This window comes from Salvelinus namaycush, chromosome 16 (genome assembly GCF_016432855.1).
Source record: "Salvelinus namaycush isolate Seneca chromosome 16, SaNama_1.0, whole genome shotgun sequence".
Classification (NCBI taxonomy): domain Eukaryota; kingdom Metazoa; phylum Chordata; class Actinopteri; order Salmoniformes; family Salmonidae; genus Salvelinus; species Salvelinus namaycush.
In genome coordinates this window covers 14,925,467-14,943,002 of record NC_052322.1, presented here as the reverse complement: position 1 = coordinate 14,943,002, position 17,536 = coordinate 14,925,467, and the positions used below count along the sequence as shown (strand labels likewise).

Here is a 17,536-nt window from a genome sequence, read left to right as displayed (position 1 = left end):
GACAGTTTTAAAAAACTGAAAGGTGGTTTATTTCAACTTGATTGTTGCAGTTACACAAATAAAAACCATAGATGCAAAATCTACATAAAACCTCATTGGAATGCTTGCTTTCCAGAAACATAAGAAACCTGTTTGACAGTACAGAAAAATGTATGAAGCCCCTCCATGATTTCTCTATTGTACACATCTCTTCTTGTAGCAGCTGTAACCTGCCACAACTGTTTGGCTGAGCAGATCTAGGGTGTAAACCTGCAGCTGCCCTGTCATTTGTCTCGCTCTCCTCTCCTAAGTACTGAGTCCTGTTGAACAATACGGAACAACATTAAGTTAAACTGTGCACTGACTGTTGGATTAACCAGAACCTACTACATGAGATCCAGCATTACTAACGCTTGGATCAAACACAACTACTAGGATTGTATGTATCAAAGGGTACAAGAATGGAGGTAGTTTCTGAACACTACATTTTAAAGACAAATCCTAGAATATGCTAGTCTCATCTACACACTTCGGTTGTTATGGTTTCAAACTGTCACGTTAAAAAAAGCATACCTTTTGAACATTTAGAATCGTCGTCCACCGGAGCCCCCACCATATCCACCGCCGCCTCCTGAGTTACCTCCATATCCACCTGAAATGAAAAAGAAAACCGTCAAAGGTTGAACAAAACACACTAACTTGTGCTTTCTGGTTAAGTCAGCCAAATAATTATTACACAACCTAAGTCACCTGAAGGCGTGCCAAACCAACTTGAGTTAACAGCTCAACCAGTGCCTGGTCTAAAGCTAGTCTGCCACATACCTCCATATGGGCCGCTACTCCTGCCGCCGCCGCCGCCACCACCACCGCTTCCACCACTGCTGCCACCACCGCTACCTCCACCGCCGCCACTGCTGCCTCCAAAGTTGTTACCCTTCATTGGGCCGTAGTTGGAAGCCTGGTTGTTGTAGTTGCCAAAGTCATTGTAGTTGTTACCGCCACCGCCGCCAAAGTTTCCTGCAACACAATTTGAACAGCCACATTACTTATAATGAAATTGGTTCTGTACATTTTACACCGGCCCAAGGATGTTTTGAATGTTTTGAACAGCTGAGAACAGTATTTTGTACGTCACTTTCACATAGTCAGCCATGACATAGTCCTCATACTACTTCACATTTAGTAGGCCATTTGAGTTTACAATATGATTTTGTAGCACGTGAAATCTCAGGTGTAGTATGGTAACATTTGTTGCTTACTTTTTGTAAACAGGATATAATATATCAATACTTTTCACCAAACAGAATGTAGTGTGAGAATTAAGTCACAGCCTATGATGCCATCCACTTACCACCAACTGGGGCTGCTTCTTGTGGGGAAGCCATGGACTTACCGCCGCCAAAGTTTCCACCATTGCCATTGTTGTAGTCGTTATAGCCATTTCCACCACCGTAGCCGCCACCCTGTCCACCACCATAACCTTGTCCTCCGCCGTAGCCACGGTTACCACCGCCATAACCACCAGGGCCTCCACCATAACCACCTATAGAAAGGAAAGTTTGAATCTAAATACACGGCCATCTAAAAAAAATATGGTAATATCCTTGTGGCTTCTCAAATAATGCATGTTGTGTTAAGTTCTTTCTACTGTAATGACATGTTTACCAGCTAAAATTGCCACCGGTGAGAAAAGCTATTGAATGGCTATTCTGGAATCCAAATCTTACCGTCACCTCCCCCATAACCATTGTTGTAACCGCCATCTCCTCCTCCGTATCCACCCCCTCTGCCTCCTGAAACAGACGAGTCAGCGTCACCTAAAGTATATTGAAACAATCACAAGGGGTTAAGCATACAGGTTAAAGCAGAGAGAGAGAGAGAGAGTGGTGCAGGACCACAACATACCACGGCCATCGAAGTATCCACCATCACGGCCAAAATCATTACCTCCATATCCTCCACCTCTGCCATAGTTGCCGCCACCTCCGCGGGCTGGAAAAGAAAACTCAAAGAATTAGTGCCAACGCAACAACTCATGATTTAACTATGAATCAATCTTGGCAATTATAGTATGTGAAGTGACTGATATAAAATGTACTCAAATAAAATGTATCATAATGTGTTACACAGGGATACTGCTTATCGCAAGGGTGTGGACTCCTTCCCAGGCCATATCACATGTCCTGAAGCAGGAAATACTCCTGTAACTTTCTGCGTGCAAATGTACTTACCACCCCTCATACCCACTCCTGTTGTCTGCATCTCCTGTCTGGACAATGCTTTCCTCACTTCGCAATTGTGACCGTTCAACGTGTGGTATTTCTGGACTGAAAATACAATGGCAGTGTTAAAATACAGTAGATAACTCATGAAACTCAGCTATTTTCGTCAATACAAAGAGATTGTTCAGACAACTACTTACTGACAATCCTGTCCACTGCATCATGGTCATCAAACGTGACAAAGGCGAAGCCCCTCTTCTTGCCACTGGTGCGGTCAGTCATAATGTCTATTACTTCAATCTTGCCAAATTGCTCAAAGTAGTCTCGTAGGTGGGAGTCTTCAGTGTCTTCCTTGATACCGCCAACAAATATCTTTTTCACTGTGACATGAGCGCCTGGACGGCTAGAGTCCTCTCTGGAAACAGCCCTCTTGGGCTCTACCAGCCTACCATCAACCTTATGGGGGCGTGCTTCCATGGCAGCATCGACCTCGTTCACACCAGAGTAGGTGACAAACCCAAAACCTCTAGAGCGTTTGTTGGCTGGATCTCTCATGACCTGTTGATGAGATTTAATTTAAGGCAAAAATATTAATAAAAAAATTAAATACATACGACAGATTCACCGATATTTAGGATTACCAATCAAGCATTAACAAGGAATGTAAACCTGTGTGACGCTGTAGTCAATTCGGGTACAGTTCTCCCTGTAGCTGATAATATGTCTTGCTATATTTTTTTACATTATACTCACCACACAATCTGTAAGAGATCCCCATTGTTCGAAGTGTTCTCGCAAACTCTCATCCGTGGTTTCGAAGCTCAGACCTCCGATGAACAGTTTGCGGAGCTGCTCGGGTTCACGTGGGGCCTAGACAAAAAAAAATTACAATGTATTTAGAACAAAAGACGCAGATCAGCAAGCGAGCGCTACACTCTAGCGAACTCAAAGTTCATTACCAACCGTTCGTCAATATTCCTGCAGTTAAGTTTGTCAAAAACAAACACGTTTGGGGGGGGGGGTCAAACAATAATATCAAATTTCAACATGGCGGGGCATTTGGCAAATGTGAACCAAAACTATATAATGTGTGATGGTTGAAGCATGGATTAAATTATCTGACTAATATTAAACGCAATGGGGGAAAAAAAGATACGTCCTTTCTTGCAAAATGGCTGAGCAAAACGCACGAACAATAAGGCCATGAGGCCTTTAAGATGGCGGCGTCCCCACATGAGCTATGGCTGTATTAATAGATACGCGCGAGTGGAAAACCCTTTTGGTTAGATTGGTCAACGTACACGTTAAAATTTAATGCACATAAGAACAAAATTGTATGTAGATATTCGTTAGAGAAACTTACCTCTTTCGACATTGTGGATGGTAGCTTACGATTCCTTTGCCTTATTCGAAGAAAGACGATCTGCGACAGAATGCAACGACCCTGCAAATGAAACAAAGAGTACAATAAATAGGGAGGATACGCCTCTTGGATTCAGCGATTGGTTATCTATTGCCGTTGCATTCAATTTCTCACTTCCGCTGCAACTCCAATTGGATATTTTACAGTCAATTATCAGCAATGTCCAATAACAAAACGATACTAGCCGGTGGTGGGTGTGGGCTTACGTTTTGTCAAAACGTTATGTAGACGTCACTTCAGTTCCATTCCATTCCCAGGCTAGTCTGTATACATTTAGCAAATAGTCTATTTGATAGAAGTAATACCAAAAATACGTCCGCATATTTCCTAAGTGAACATAGCTACAACATTTACTGATGATCTCCTAGTTATTTGGCTTGACGGTTTCGTGGGCGTGCACGGTCTGCCATTGTGCATTTTGGCGCTCGCTTTCTTGCACAGCGAGGCAAACAAGCAAGTCGTTTTGGGAGGGGAAACGAAAAGCCCAGCAACAGCGTCAAGAAAACGAACCAGTAAACCGCTAAAGCTAGCAAGGGTGAGTAAATACATATAGCAATTTCTTAGCTACTTAACTAATATTAGCTAGTTTACACCCTCCCCCCCCATTTCAATCAATCCGTCTCAAGCAAAAAGTATTGAGGATAACGCTTGATAAATTGTTAACGTTAGCCAGTGGCGAACAGCTAGCTAGCTCATTCTCATGCTAGCCAGGCGGGGGTTAGGACAAACACAAGTCTACACGCGCTTAGGGCTATTTAGCTAGATTGAAATGCCTCTATGTACTGTAAATGTAACATTATCGTTGGCAAACTGGAACAAATTAAAACGGCAATTGGATAACTAGTTAATTTACCCTTATTTATTTTAGAGGACAGGCCATGTGTTGTATCAAGGAAGCAAAGCATCTGCTTGCCAGCTAGCCGTGTTGGCTAATTTAGCGAACGTTAACCTACTAACGTTAGCATGGTTTTTAATTCGAGTGATTCCCTTTAAACGGACAGTCAGCTGTATCATGATTTTATACTAGTTAGGTTAGTTATCTGCTGTAGCTAGCTAGTAGTAATGAACAGCTGACCAATGTATTATATTGCACGCATTACTTAACTTTGTTTCTATGTTTTCTAGGTTTTATTTCGAACGTTTCATTTCCAAGTTGGGACGTGCCCCTTGTTCACTCATTTGAGGTACCGCTACCAAATCATGGGAAAGAAGACTCGTGAAAATGATGATGATGCCTCGGGCTCATCTTCAGAAGAGGAAGAATTTATTGTGGAGAAGGTTTTGGACAGAAGGACGGTGAAGGGCCGAGTTGAATTCTTCCTTAAGTGGAAAGGCTATTCAGAGTAAGTCCATCTGGGTGATTCCAGACGAGACTATAACAAAATAAGATTTTCACAAAGTGTAAATCCATGGAAGGGACCTTTGGAGAAAGTATTGTTGACATATATTTGAGAAATAATTAATTGAAGTTTTAAGTAGGTGCTACAAAGCAAAAGTTGGGGTCATATAAAGCTTTACTGCTTGCTCTAATGTGTGTAGTATTTTGATTTGGCTCACTTTTCAATTTTGTTGAACATAATATAACTTGGTGGGTGTACAATTTCACACATGTACAAGCACAACTGTACACAAGGAGCACGTGTGCGCCAAACTAGAAACGCGCACAAAGAAAAACATTTGAGGTAATAAAGCCAGAATCCTTCATTTCAGGTCACAAAGCAAACTATTTAGGTGCATATGTGAGTAAAATGGTCATGTTGCAGAGCCCTGAAAAGTGTTTTACTACACATGTGTGGGTTGGAAATGTGTTTTTTGCATATCCAACTCCCCCTGATACAACCTCAGAAGTATATGGGCCATAACTTTAAAACTATCAGAGATCCCACCCTGGAACTTGTATATTATGTTAAACAATAGCTGCATTCCAAACACGTAAAAGACAGACCCTCAAATTAAGTGGACACTTGGTTACTTTTTATTGCACCGCCCTTGCCTGGAAATCGCCACTCGTTCATCCTATGGTTGTTTTCAGTGATCATGGAACCACCGGTAGTTGGTGTGTGGTGTGCTTTATTTGAGCTACAGTCAACTATGATTGCAATTATTGTCTAGCTTATTTACATGCATTTTTTGCTTACACTTGTATGCTGACTTCTCCATGTTGATGTTGGTCTTTACATTTTGGTAGGCTTTTCTTAGCGGATGTACAATCATCCCAAATTTAATTATGGGGCATTTCAGGCCCTGGCGTGAACAGAATTGCATACTCTTATCACAAACAAGGGCTGACGTGCTTACGTTGCCAACTTCCCTTGCTTGGCTAATTGTTTGGACCGACGGCAAAGATGGCCATGGATATTCCCCAAGGGCATAAGTGGAGGAGATTGGGTCTTTTACATGTTAGGAATGCAGCTATATTGCTATATCAAAAATGTTATTTTAAATATTCATGTTTACAAGCCATAAAGCTTCAAATGACACTAACTTTTGCCTTGTAGCACCTGCAGACAAAACATTATGGCATCTTAAAGGGGGCCTGGGTAAGGAAAAAATTATGCTTTAAGAAACACATGTCAACAGAACATCAAAGGACCCTTCCATGGATAACATTTTGATGAAAATCCCCAGAAGAAAAATATTTTGGTGTTCTAGTTACATGTTACTGTGAATTATTATTTTACGACGTTTCCAGTAGCTCGCTAATTTCTACCCCTAACAATTCATAATGGTATTGATTTTTCATGGCTTTCAGTGCTGAAATGTTTTGGTTACCTTCATGCTCTGTACAACGCTCTGACTCGTGCACACCGAGGGTTGGGTGTAAAATGAATTGGAAACCATGTGAGAAGGCCAGTGCAGGTGTTTTTCTGTGTCAAATGGGGCTTAGGCGGTGGGAATGGTTTCACCAGTTTTACATTAAAAAAATGAAAAAGATCTTATTTAAAATAGGTCAATTTTCTACATACTAAGTATACACCTGCACAATACTTAAAATAAAAAATATTCAGAAATAACCCTGCAGTGTGTTTTCCCTATCGAATATATTTTGTTCTTGCTATGACAATGCATTTATTGTTTGCAGAAAGCACAACACATGGGAGCCAGAGAAGAATCTCGGCTGCCCCGAGCTCATTGCTGAGTTTATGAAGACTTACAAGAAGCCTAGCGGCGGTGCCACCCCCAGCAGCGTAGGAGCCAAGTCCAGTGCGGGGTCATCAGGCCGTAGCAAGGAAGGCAGCAGCAAGAGGAGAAACTCTGACGATGATGAGGAGGGGAGCAGCAACAAGCCCAAACGGAAAAAAGAGGTGCGTAACCGACCTCGTGAATTCGTGTGGACAAAGTCTCCCCCCCCAAAAAACAGCGAGAATGAGTTGTTTGTAATCCAATAGAAATGTATTTGTCACATGTGCCGACTACAACGGGTGTAGACTTTGCTGTGAAATGCATACTTACAAGACTTTTCCCAACAATGTGGAGTTAGAAATGAAGACATTTGCGAAAGGGAAACGGTAACACAATATAACAATGATGAGATTTATATACGATGAGTACCGGTACGAGGTAGTTGCGAAAATATGTACATGTCGCTGGGGTAAAAGAGGCTAGGCAAACAGGATAATAAACAGTAGAAGTAGTGTGTGTGAAAGTGCAAAAATAAGGGGGGGTTACATAGACAAAAATCAAGGAGGGATGGGGGTTACATAGACCAGGCTTGGTTAACACTAGACACTAAGAGCTATGTGAATTGACTGCCACATGCAAGTCTACAAAACAGATCATCACTTTATGAAAGGGGGTGACTTTCATTGAGATTCGTTACCTCTCCAGCTTTTGCAGCTCACTGATAGGCCATTCAACACTTCTTTTTTTTATTTTTTTATGACCTCTTAAGTGTCCAACCAAGTGTTGCAGCATTGTAATTGTTGGCTAGAACAAAAGCTTGATCATCTTGGAGAACTTCCTTTGCATATTTATAACCAACTGAAGACGCCTCATTTCAAACTGAAATAGTTGAGCTTTTGGGTGTTGCTTACCGTCACTAGAATGACAAAGGCTTTGTGAAATACAACTCTTGTCTGTGCTTGTTTCCTGCGGTGGTACCTAAGTTTCACTTCAAATGTACAACATAGAGATGATCAGCGGTATAATTGGTCATTTCTCCTTTCTTCCAGGATGACGTCCTGATTGCGAGAGGCTTTGAGAGAGGTCTGGAACCAGAGAAGATTATTGGAGCCACAGACTCCTGTGGAGACCTCATGTTCCTCATGAAGTGGTGAGTGTTGAGTACTAAGACATATGTCGTCCACTAGATTACGCCACTGAGAATGTCTTCAAACTGGTGACCGGAAACTGATTAACTGAAGTGGTTGCTCACTTAAAGTTGATTTTGTTAACTATTCCTCTTCAAGACAGTGGGTCTAAGAGCTTTCTGGTTTTCCTGATCCAGTCTTGTGACATCGTGAATTGTCGTTATTTCCTAAGTAGTCTACTAGGGCGTCTTGTCTTTACTTCATCATGGTAATAGGCCTGTAAATAAAGCATGTTTATTTCTTTCTTTATTTCGTCTCGCTACAGGAAGGACTCTGATGAGGCAGATCTGGTGCTGGCCAAGGAGGCCAATCACAAGTGCCCGCAGATCGTCATAGCTTTCTACGAAGAGCGCCTCACCTGGCATGAAGACGGGGATAAGAAGGAGAAAGGCGCTGTGAGCATGTAAGCAGGAAGTGTCATCACAGGAATGGTCACTGACCCCCCCCCCCCCCCCCCGACTGCAGGGACAACCTGGAGACACTCATATAGCCAGTACCAAATCGCAACCTATTCCTCCCCTTGGCCTTAACACTTTTTATGGTCGCCTTTTTTTTGTGGCTTGGGTAGGTGTAAGTAGTGTAGTGGTATATTTTCCACCAGTGACGGGTTAAGGCAAAATGGAGGGTTTATGTGCGATTTGGGACTGAAAGACCCCCCCCCCCCCGCTAATGACCATAACAAAAACCATACAAACCAACGATGGACGACACTGCCCACTTCATGATACCTCCCTCCGTGCCCCAATGTACAGGTTAATGTCCCTGAATAACAAAGAGCCCAATCTAGCCGTTTTACACACAAACTGAGAAGGATGAGGGAAGACTGTGGGTTTTGGAGGTGGTGAAACAGGGTGGCTGGGCTCGCTACTGGGGACGGCTTGTCTTTCTTTCCTCTTTATTCCCTTTCTGTATTTTTGTGTAAGTACGATTCTTGATTCTGTGGTACCCTGTCTAGGTACTGGCAGCCATCTTAAGGTGACTTGAAGGTAGTCGTCTTAACTAAGAGGTAACGTTAAAATGGCCTCGTCTATCAACGTATGGTCCAGTGCCCTGTATGAAAGTCCCGCCTACTTCCTGAATCATGTACTGGCTGTTTTTGAATGGGATTCAAGAGTAAATCATGAAAACGTGAAGGGAAAAAAGTTTTTTTATTTAACTAGGCAAGTCAGTTAAGAACAAATTCTTATTTACAATGACGGCCTAACCCGGACGACGTTGGGCCAATTGTGCGCCGCCATCCTAAGCATATATTTGTTTTAGTGGATTCATTTACTTCTACCTTCATGAAAGCCATCAGTTCGGAGTAAATCTACTAATATCATTTTACATGTATCTTTAATGACCTTTTTCATGAATTTGATGTACTCTGGAATCCCATTCAAAAACGGTATGGGACATGATCCAGGAAGTAGGGGGGACTTTCATAGCGCATTCACAAAGCGTCTCAGAGTAGGAGTGCTGATCCACCTGTCCATATATTCATATTCATTGTTATCTAAAAAGTATAAAAAAACTGATCCTAGATCAGGCACTCTGGGGAAACTTTGAATACGAGCCCTCGACATGTTTCCCCATGGAAGATGATCGCCTTCCAAGTCTTATCAAACCTCGAACATAACAGTAGTTATGCAGTAGATAAAATTGTTTTATCGTAATCAGATCACCTTGGTAGAAAATCTCCCCTGCTTATTTTTTTTGTTCAGTAGTTTTAGTCCACCTTTTGATGTTTTAAGGTCAATATGGTCCCCTCTAAGTACTCCATGTCTTGTTTTATTTCTCCAATTCTTCGCTAGTACTGTGGCTGGACTAAGTTTTGAATAACCTACATTTTAATATTTAAACTCTTTTGTCGATTGGCTTCTGTTATGTAGCTGTTCTGTAGGTCAAGTAATCATGTAGCTCCGATTCCATTGCTAAGATCATGAACATATTTAGTCAGAGTAGCTGCTTTTTCCTAACTTGGAATTGGATTCTTCCGATTACCCGTTTTTTTTATTTATCAGACAATTTTATCACCACAACAAGCACAATTAAGCAAATATTACAGATGCACAGACGGGCCACTTCAAAAGTTGTACCCAATGTTTCAAGCCATCTTTATTTGCAAATGTGAATGACATAATCACAGCAGTGCTGAATTGGAACCCGACCCTAAGATCAGAAGTCAGTTGACAATCAGCATGCCACATGCTCTGCAGTAGAAAGTGACACCAAACGACCATACTGATTGATTTGATCAAGGTATGCCACCCTGGGGCTAAATGGCTCTGCCGACTTGCTCTGCCCAGTCCCCTGAGTGAGAGAATGGGATAAGGCAGATCGGTGCTTACTTCCAGACACTGTTCCTTCTTGGGAATGCTTATCGATCCATTTGAACGTTTTAAGATCCTGTCAATGATTTTTGATTTTTTCAGAGTATTAAGTGTTAAGTCCACTCAACCTACAGAGTATTTGTTCCACTTGTAGAAAGATCATTTGTCCTGACCTGACTTTCTAGTTTTATCATCTTTCCTGTTAATGCTAAATACTGAATGTTTTGGGAAGATGTTATCCACATCATTGGCTTCATATTACAGATTTGTTTTAACTGCCTATTCTGTCCATTTTGGCTTTCTACCCCTTGTGTTGAATGTAGAGCATTGAGTTTGTGTTCAATGATATCATATCCACATGTGTGGTAACAAAGAGCAAGGTTGTTTAGTCACAGAATAGAGGAAAAGTATTCCAGTATATTTGTAGCCTATAGCATTGAGTTGATGATGGACAGAGTGCTATTGCTATGTATTGTGGTCAAATATTCTCGTATTCAATTTGTGATGTTTTCCCACTCAAGTTTTTTTTTTTAAATGAGCAATTGAGTCCTGAGTTGTCTTGTCACTGTAGTCATAGAAACAAGTGAAAGATTACTTTGATATCCTTCTCTCTTCAGAAACACCTCTATTCAGGACAAATGTAACGGTTGTCTGTTTTTTATTTATATTTACTCAAAGATTTTCATTTGTAGTCCATTTTTGATTTTCTTTTTTTCAAAGTGTTCCACATTTTGGTGTATCTTACCATTTTTTTTTAATGCTCTGAAATTTGGGTTTTATATGTATTGTGGTAAACTGTTTTCAACATTCAACGGACTGGTGATGTTTCTGCTAGACTGCTGTGCACTAGTCATATTTAACCAGCAGATGGAGCCATGTCAAAGGAAATCCTGAAATGGACCTAATTGAGTATTTATTGCTCATAAACTAATCTAATTTCCCCACATTACAGAGAATACGCATTATATCTATCGAGAGATTCAATGATTGATATACTAATAGTTGCTTTATACATCGCCTAGACTATTTTAGACTTTCAAAAAACGGTTTAATTCAAGAGTACCATCTAGGTGACAGATGGCATATTGCCTCTATTAGTCCAACTCTGTATATTGAGCTAATTCAATGGAATATTCTCTTCCACCTGGCCCGTATGAAGAGGCTTTATATAGTAAAGACTACAACCAGGCCCTTAAGGTATTCCTGCTTTGATCACATGGTGGTCAGGAAAACACCCTCACACGTATACATAGGCAACTATAGTACAGCGTTTATCACTGTACCAGTGACCGGTGAAATATAGTCCTCCTTTTAACCAGCTCGTGTTTAAAAGACGACATGTAAAAGCACCACTGGAGATACAACTCACCACTATATGTTGATTGCTGTTACATATAGTGCCAACGTTAAGGAACAGGCAGTACATCTGTCTTTCTGTGCTGGGCCCAGCAACATCCAAGTTGTGAATAAATAAACACTTTTTAGATAATGATTACTGAATAAATGCCTAATAAATGATCATTGGCTTATACCTTAAAAGCCTAACTGCTTATTGCAAATATAAGTGCCTGGCTGTCATATGTCCCCTGCCATCCTAAGAGTTAATTACTATTACAGGTATAGGTACTAGGATGTTGCTGGGCCCAGCACAGGCAGTGTGGTCTTCTGGTCCCAGTGATGCTGAGCAGCACAGGCATCTCTGCTGCTGCAGCAGTCGTGTAATGGATGTGGGGAGAGAGACACACTGACATGTACTGCCAGTTTGATATTTACAAACCGTTTGTTCAGCATTTAATAATAATTACTCCCACATTTGTAAATGTTAGTAAGCTAGTTATTCACACATCTATATAGTTCCTTTAATGTCCTGTGTTGTGTGCTTGTTCTTTACCAGGTACTGCAGGAATGTCTACCAAGGGCGTGTCCATCTTTTTGTGAGAAATTACACTGGTCGCTCAAAGTATTTATAAAGTGTAAATGGCACTCACTTTAGATTAGGGACTGCAAAAATACTTTACTCATGATTAGCAAATGGTTAAATGTAGGAGTAATTATAAATAAATGAACACACAATTTATTAATGGTTTATTACAGACCTTTATTCAATCACTTCCAGAATTAGTAACACTTTATTTTAAGCACATACTGTATATTAGACAAAGAAAATCACTGAACACCTTCTAGATGACCATTGGCTCATATAACAGCCTAACTACATATTTCAAGTGTCCCCCCCCCCCCCCTGTCCACTTTAGAAAAGTGTGTAAATATTAGGCTACATATAATTCAATAGAAGGAGAGAGGGAGACTGACAGTTCTTTAATGTTTTGTCTGTAGCCAATGGATACATTAAGGAACTGTTAGTCTCTCCCTTTCTCTGTTTTTTAAAATTCAATATAAAACCTGTGTTTCTAGAATGTGAATGCAGATTAATTTCTGAGTGAGTGTGTCGGTCTCTGTTTCCTTCCTACCTCGACTGCACCACAGCATGTGATCTGTCATGATCTCACAGACACAGCACTCGGACCAGCAGAACCAGAACTTTTAGAAAATAAGTTGGTTAATTTCACACGTTTGGCAGCGTCAGCCTCAAACCCTTTTTTGGTTTAACTTTTTCCTGCACCATCTTTCTGTTTTTACGGAGCGGGTTTCATTCTCTTTGGTGCGTTTGATGGTCAGCCAAATGCTCAATACAGAATCATTATGACAACAGAAATAGCGCAAAGGTCAGAAAAAAACTGTCTCATGGGCCGACGGTCGTATCCATTTTTGGCCCATCCCATCCTAATAAAAGAATTATCGTTGTAAGTAATTGCCAGACGGTCAATCCGCCCATGCCCGTTGGTGCAATCGGATCTCTCTCATTCATATATATGATCCGATTATTTATATATATATATATATATATATAGCTACATTTAGGGGGGTAGAATTTTCCAAGCAAAAAACATGAAAAAGTTCTTCCACTCCAAATGGAATGCAAAGGTCACCAGTAAATGATCCAGCCCGTGGGACCATTAAGTCCAGAAGGGGGTTTTATGGAACCTGGAGTTGTCTGCTCACTCTGCTGAAGAACTTGGAGTGGTGCAGTGGGAGAGGAGAGCTGTAGTACTCCATGTTCAGATTGGCTATTCTCCCAAAGTGTGCACTTGTACACCTGCCTTTATGGATTTAAAAGGAATGGACTGACTGGTGTAAGGAATAAAGTGGAAACTTCCTCCAACCGTGCTTGCGCCAATCCAATGCATGAGGGGGAGTGAAGGAAGTACACACTTCTGGAGAAGGGTACAGAATCATAACGCATCCTTAGTCAGGACCAGGGCAGCTTTCTCTGTCCATGATGTGTGTGGTGAATAAGGCTGAGGCATCTCTGGAAAAATATGAGCAGTCTTACAGAGAGGGTTGAATCAAACCAGCCAGGGACTACGGACGAGAATTTGCTGTCTAGCTATATCAGGCACTAATATTACACCCCGGTATTGTGTGTATCTGTTGTGTACTGTTAAAATACAGTACATGGATTTCAGGTGAGGATCGTTGCAGTGATGTCATGGAGTGTAAGCAGACATGACAAATTGACTGAGCACATGTACCATTAAGCGTGTGTGGGTTGCTTTCTGTCATTAAAAGCGTGCGCGCCAGCCTCCCCGAGCACAGCCCGTGCCGCATATTCTGTGTTTGTGTCACTTTCAGTGTAAATGAGTTCCAGAGGGCATTGCCTGTGGAAGCGGTTGGTTGTCTTGCTGCACATCATCACAAATGAGTGTTGAGGGGGCTACTGTGCAGCTGGGGTTGTTAGTCGGGAAGGGAAGGATGGCTGCAGTGGGCTTGATCAATATTACATGGCCTGTTCAACAACAACACACACACACGGCAACTGAATTTATACAACATCTATTATTGTATTTTGCTGTTAAATGTTGAGTTATAATGATACTGTATTTCAATAGGGGCTGTGTGTCGGAATATCTCTGAGACCAATGCCATGTCATGTGGTCCTTCTGGTGTTCTGATCAGGTCTGCATAGCTGTCCTCCAGCTGTTGTTCTGTGGGTGAGTGACGGCTTCTGCTTCAGCCTCTCACAGCACAGAACCAGACCTGGGTTCAATTACTATTTGAAGTCATTTCAAATACCTTATCTGTGTTTGATTGATCTTTCCGGGCTTAATGGACCAAGTAAATAGTTCCAAAATGGCAAACCCCACCCATCTGGCACTCCAGGCAGGCTAGAGCAAGCACTTAGTATTTGAAAGATTTTGAATAGTATTTGAACCCATTCTCTGACATCAGCTTCTCACAGCACAGTGCAGTATCACTGATCCGTATGAAGGTGATTGCAGAGTGATGCGCTAATTTGACTCACTATCATGGTTAATGTGCAGTAAGAAGGCAACAGAGAGAGCTTCTCCATTTTCAGTGCGTAGCGTTTTGCACTGTATAGAGAATAGTGTTCCATTTAGGACACTCCCGTTGTGTCCCCCTCCGCTGGCGGGATTGGGACTAACCCACTCCACCGACTCCCTTCCCTCCTCCATCCTTCTTTTCCTCCCTCCTCCCCTTCATCTCTTCTACTGACCAGGGCAGAGAGTTATAGCTGCCATAAAAGGCAGGTAATGCATTGTTAACTAATTCTGTCTGCTCAGAGCTGATATACCCCTCGCTCTAAATCTCAGTGCTTCCAATAAAATGTAAATGCTAATTATTGGCCCCTATGAGCAGATATAATTTAAACAGGCTAGCTAGAGTTACATGCTGGAGGCAGAGTGTGAAACGACTGACTAGCCCTGAGAGAAGAGGGGGAATCCAGTAAAGGAGAGATGAGGAGGAAAGGGGAGAGGGGAAGATGAAATTGATAGCAGCACCAGATTCTTACGGGCATGTCTTTGTTATGTTGTTGTTGAGTAACCTACATGTGGTGGGACAGGGGTAATTCGAGTTCTCCTCACCAATGAAACCAGCAAAGAATGAAAGGCTAGTTACTGGATATAATGCATGATATTGAATGATATTTCCATGTTAATACAGCCGGTGTCATACTCAGTGTTACCATGGGCTTCTGAATATTGATCCCGTTCTAGATTTCAATGATCCAGCTCTGTTTCTCTGCCATCTGTTAAGGATGGTGATCTGGCTTGTCCTGTAATTACATCATCAATTCATTTGCACCAAAGAAAGGGAGAGAAAGAAGATTGAAAGGATTAAGTATGCCGTTCGTGATTGGTGGGGGGGAATGAATTGATATGCAATGCAGGCACACACTCAATGGTTCCAGTGTTTTAGTAATTGTATAATAGAATATTTTGCTGAATATATTCCAATACAACAAAAGTTTATATTCCTGCAAGTTTCAGATGATACATTTGTAATTTGGTGAGGAGCTAAATAAGAGGCACAAATAGCTGAAATTAGCTCATTGTTCTAACAATTGTTATTACATTGTTATAAACTAAAAGTGTTTCTCCGTAGCAATACATTATAAGAACGTAATACATTGTTAGAAGAAAAAGTATGGGATCCATCATATTAAATAGTGTGACTCTTTGGACTGTAACAAATACTATGGATTGACCAAATAGTTTTTCAGCGCACTCTTCTTGACCACCGTGCAGCGACTGATCCATGGGTAGTATTCATCAGGCTCCAAATGGAAGAAAATTGACTAAAACATGGAGGGACAGACAACTAGATTTACCTGAACTTGTACAATAAGAAGTTTTTGTATTCCATTGTGCCCTAATGAATACAATCCAGGTCCTCCTTATTTACAGTGCAGCAGCTAAGAGGAGAGCTCTAAAACCCAAATGAATCCTGATTCATTTTATCGTCCATGTTGGTAAATTACACATGGAGATTGGGACTGTCGCAATGGATTTCCTGAACATTTTTTTTATATATATATATTTTTTTTAATTTTATCCCCTTTTCTCCCCAATTTTCGTGGTATCCAATCGCTAGTAATTACTATCTTGTCTCATCGCTACAACTCCCGTACGGGCTCGGGAGAGACGAAGGTCGAAAGCCATGCGTCCTCCGAAGCACAACCCAACCAAGCCGCACTGCTTCTTTAACACAGCGCGCCAATGTGTCGGAGGAAACACCGTGCACCTGGCCCCCTTGGTTAGCACGCACTGCGCCCGGCCCGCCACAGGAGTCGCTGGAGCGCGATGAGACAAGGATATCCCTACCGGCCAAACCCTCCCTAACCCGGACGACGCTAGCCCAATTGTGCGTCGCCCCACGGACCTCCCGGTCGCGGCCGGCTGCCCTAGACCACTGCGCCACCCGGGAGGCCCCTTCCTGAACATTTTAACAACAGTTCAAATAAGTTTTTTTCTGGGATGGAGCTCTCTTTGCCATGTGTAAATTCCTATTAGACAAGCCTAAGTTACCAGGCAGCTGCACAATGTGATTCAGAGGCTAATTAAGGAATATAATGAGCTTCCCTTGTGTTGGAAAATGCATTCTCAGCAGGGATTGACTTTGAAGTACCACAAACAGGCTATGTAGATCAGCCATTTAAACGGGATCCTTTTGGAGGTTGCATTGTCTAATATCTACCCTAGAACAGCAGTTAGAATACATGGCCAATACATAGCTTCATTCTAAGTTGTGTGCTAGGATGGATGTCGGAACAGAGCCTCAGCCAGAGTGAAGATACAGATATGCTAACAGGGAGGGTGATGATATGCAGCCAGTCACCATTAGATCTCAGTGGAAAACTGAAAAGATACTTGCATCCCATGATGTCCTCACTGGGGAGGACACACACACACAGCTGAAAGTGTAGATATTCTGAGGCTTAAAAGAAAAAAGGGGAAGGACAGTCAAAAGTACACACCTGCTCCTTGGCCCTATCCTATTCTTCATCACCACCTAGCCCCTTTGCGCCCCCTGTCCTCCCTTGGCCGGAAATAATCACGGCTGACAATCCTCCATCACCCAGACTCAGGCCCCCTGCCTCACTCCTCAGCTTTGTGCCCCCTGTCCTCCCTTGGCCCAAAGGAATCACGGCTGACAATCCTCCATCACCCAGCCTCAGGCCCCCTGCCTCACTCCTCAGCTTTGTGCCCCCTGTCCTCCCTTGGCCCAAAGGAATCACGGCTGCCTGACTATTGGGCTGTTTCAGACAGCATGTGACCCTGCATTTTACTACAGAGCCTTATTGGCGCCCTTTTACGTTGAAAAGTCGGCTTGTATTTCCTAAAGAGGTCAAATGTGTGGTGAGCATTAATCCGCTCACATTTAGCCTAGACACGTTCTGGGTCTCTGGCTCTTAGCCCTGCCCAAACC

General features: G+C 42.1%; 2 protein-coding genes across 7 annotated transcripts; one reads left to right on the top strand and one right to left on the bottom strand.

The window, feature by feature from the left end:
* Window positions 1-3,662, bottom strand: LOC120061044 (heterogeneous nuclear ribonucleoprotein A1-like). Of its 6 annotated transcripts, none has more exons than XM_039010539.1 (10): window positions 3,565-3,662; window positions 2,955-3,071; window positions 2,402-2,759; window positions 2,211-2,306; window positions 1,885-1,971; window positions 1,707-1,796; window positions 1,331-1,522; window positions 802-996; window positions 553-631; window positions 1-299 (listed from the first exon to the last, which is right to left on the bottom strand). In XM_039010539.1, the coding sequence occupies exons 1-9, from the start codon at window positions 3,574-3,576 to the stop codon at window positions 564-566; spliced, it is 1,215 nt and encodes a 404-aa protein (XP_038866467.1). In that variant the 5' UTR covers window positions 3,577-3,662; the 3' UTR covers window positions 1-299; window positions 553-563. The 6 variants fall into 6 exon arrangements, with proteins under 6 accessions (XP_038866467.1, XP_038866469.1, XP_038866468.1 ...); XM_039010541.1 differs by having other exon boundaries at window positions 1,373-1,522; XM_039010540.1 differs by having other exon boundaries at window positions 1,707-1,772.
* A 197-nt stretch (window positions 3,663-3,859) lies between these two features.
* On the top strand, window positions 3,860-11,805 carry cbx5 (chromobox homolog 5 (HP1 alpha homolog, Drosophila)). Its single transcript, XM_039010546.1, has 5 exons — window positions 3,860-4,159; window positions 4,750-4,967; window positions 6,707-6,929; window positions 7,797-7,897; window positions 8,200-11,805. Exons 2-5 carry the CDS (start codon window positions 4,825-4,827, stop codon window positions 8,339-8,341), a joined length of 609 nt encoding a protein of 202 aa, XP_038866474.1. The 5' UTR covers window positions 3,860-4,159; window positions 4,750-4,824; the 3' UTR covers window positions 8,342-11,805.
* Window positions 11,806-17,536: the final 5,731 nt, after the last annotated feature.

Excerpts from the sequence above, each read along its gene's own strand:
- LOC120061044 (XM_039010539.1), bottom strand. Across the intron at positions 1,972-2,210 it reads AGGAGTGGGTATGAGGGGTG|CCCGCGGAGGTGGCGGCAAC; the intron begins GTAAGTACATTT and ends TTTCTTTTCCAG. Across the intron at positions 1,523-1,706 it reads TGGTTATGGGGGAGGTGACG|GTGGTTATGGTGGAGGCCCT; the intron begins GTAAGATTTGGA and ends TCCTTTCTATAG.
- cbx5 (XM_039010546.1), top strand. The coding sequence starts at position 4,825 with ATGGGAAAGAAGACTCGTGAAAATGATGATGATGCCTCGGGCTCATCT. Across the intron at positions 4,968-6,706 it reads AAGTGGAAAGGCTATTCAGA|AAAGCACAACACATGGGAGC; the intron begins GTAAGTCCATCT and ends TATTGTTTGCAG. Across the intron at positions 7,898-8,199 it reads CTCATGTTCCTCATGAAGTG|GAAGGACTCTGATGAGGCAG; the intron begins GTGAGTGTTGAG and ends GTCTCGCTACAG.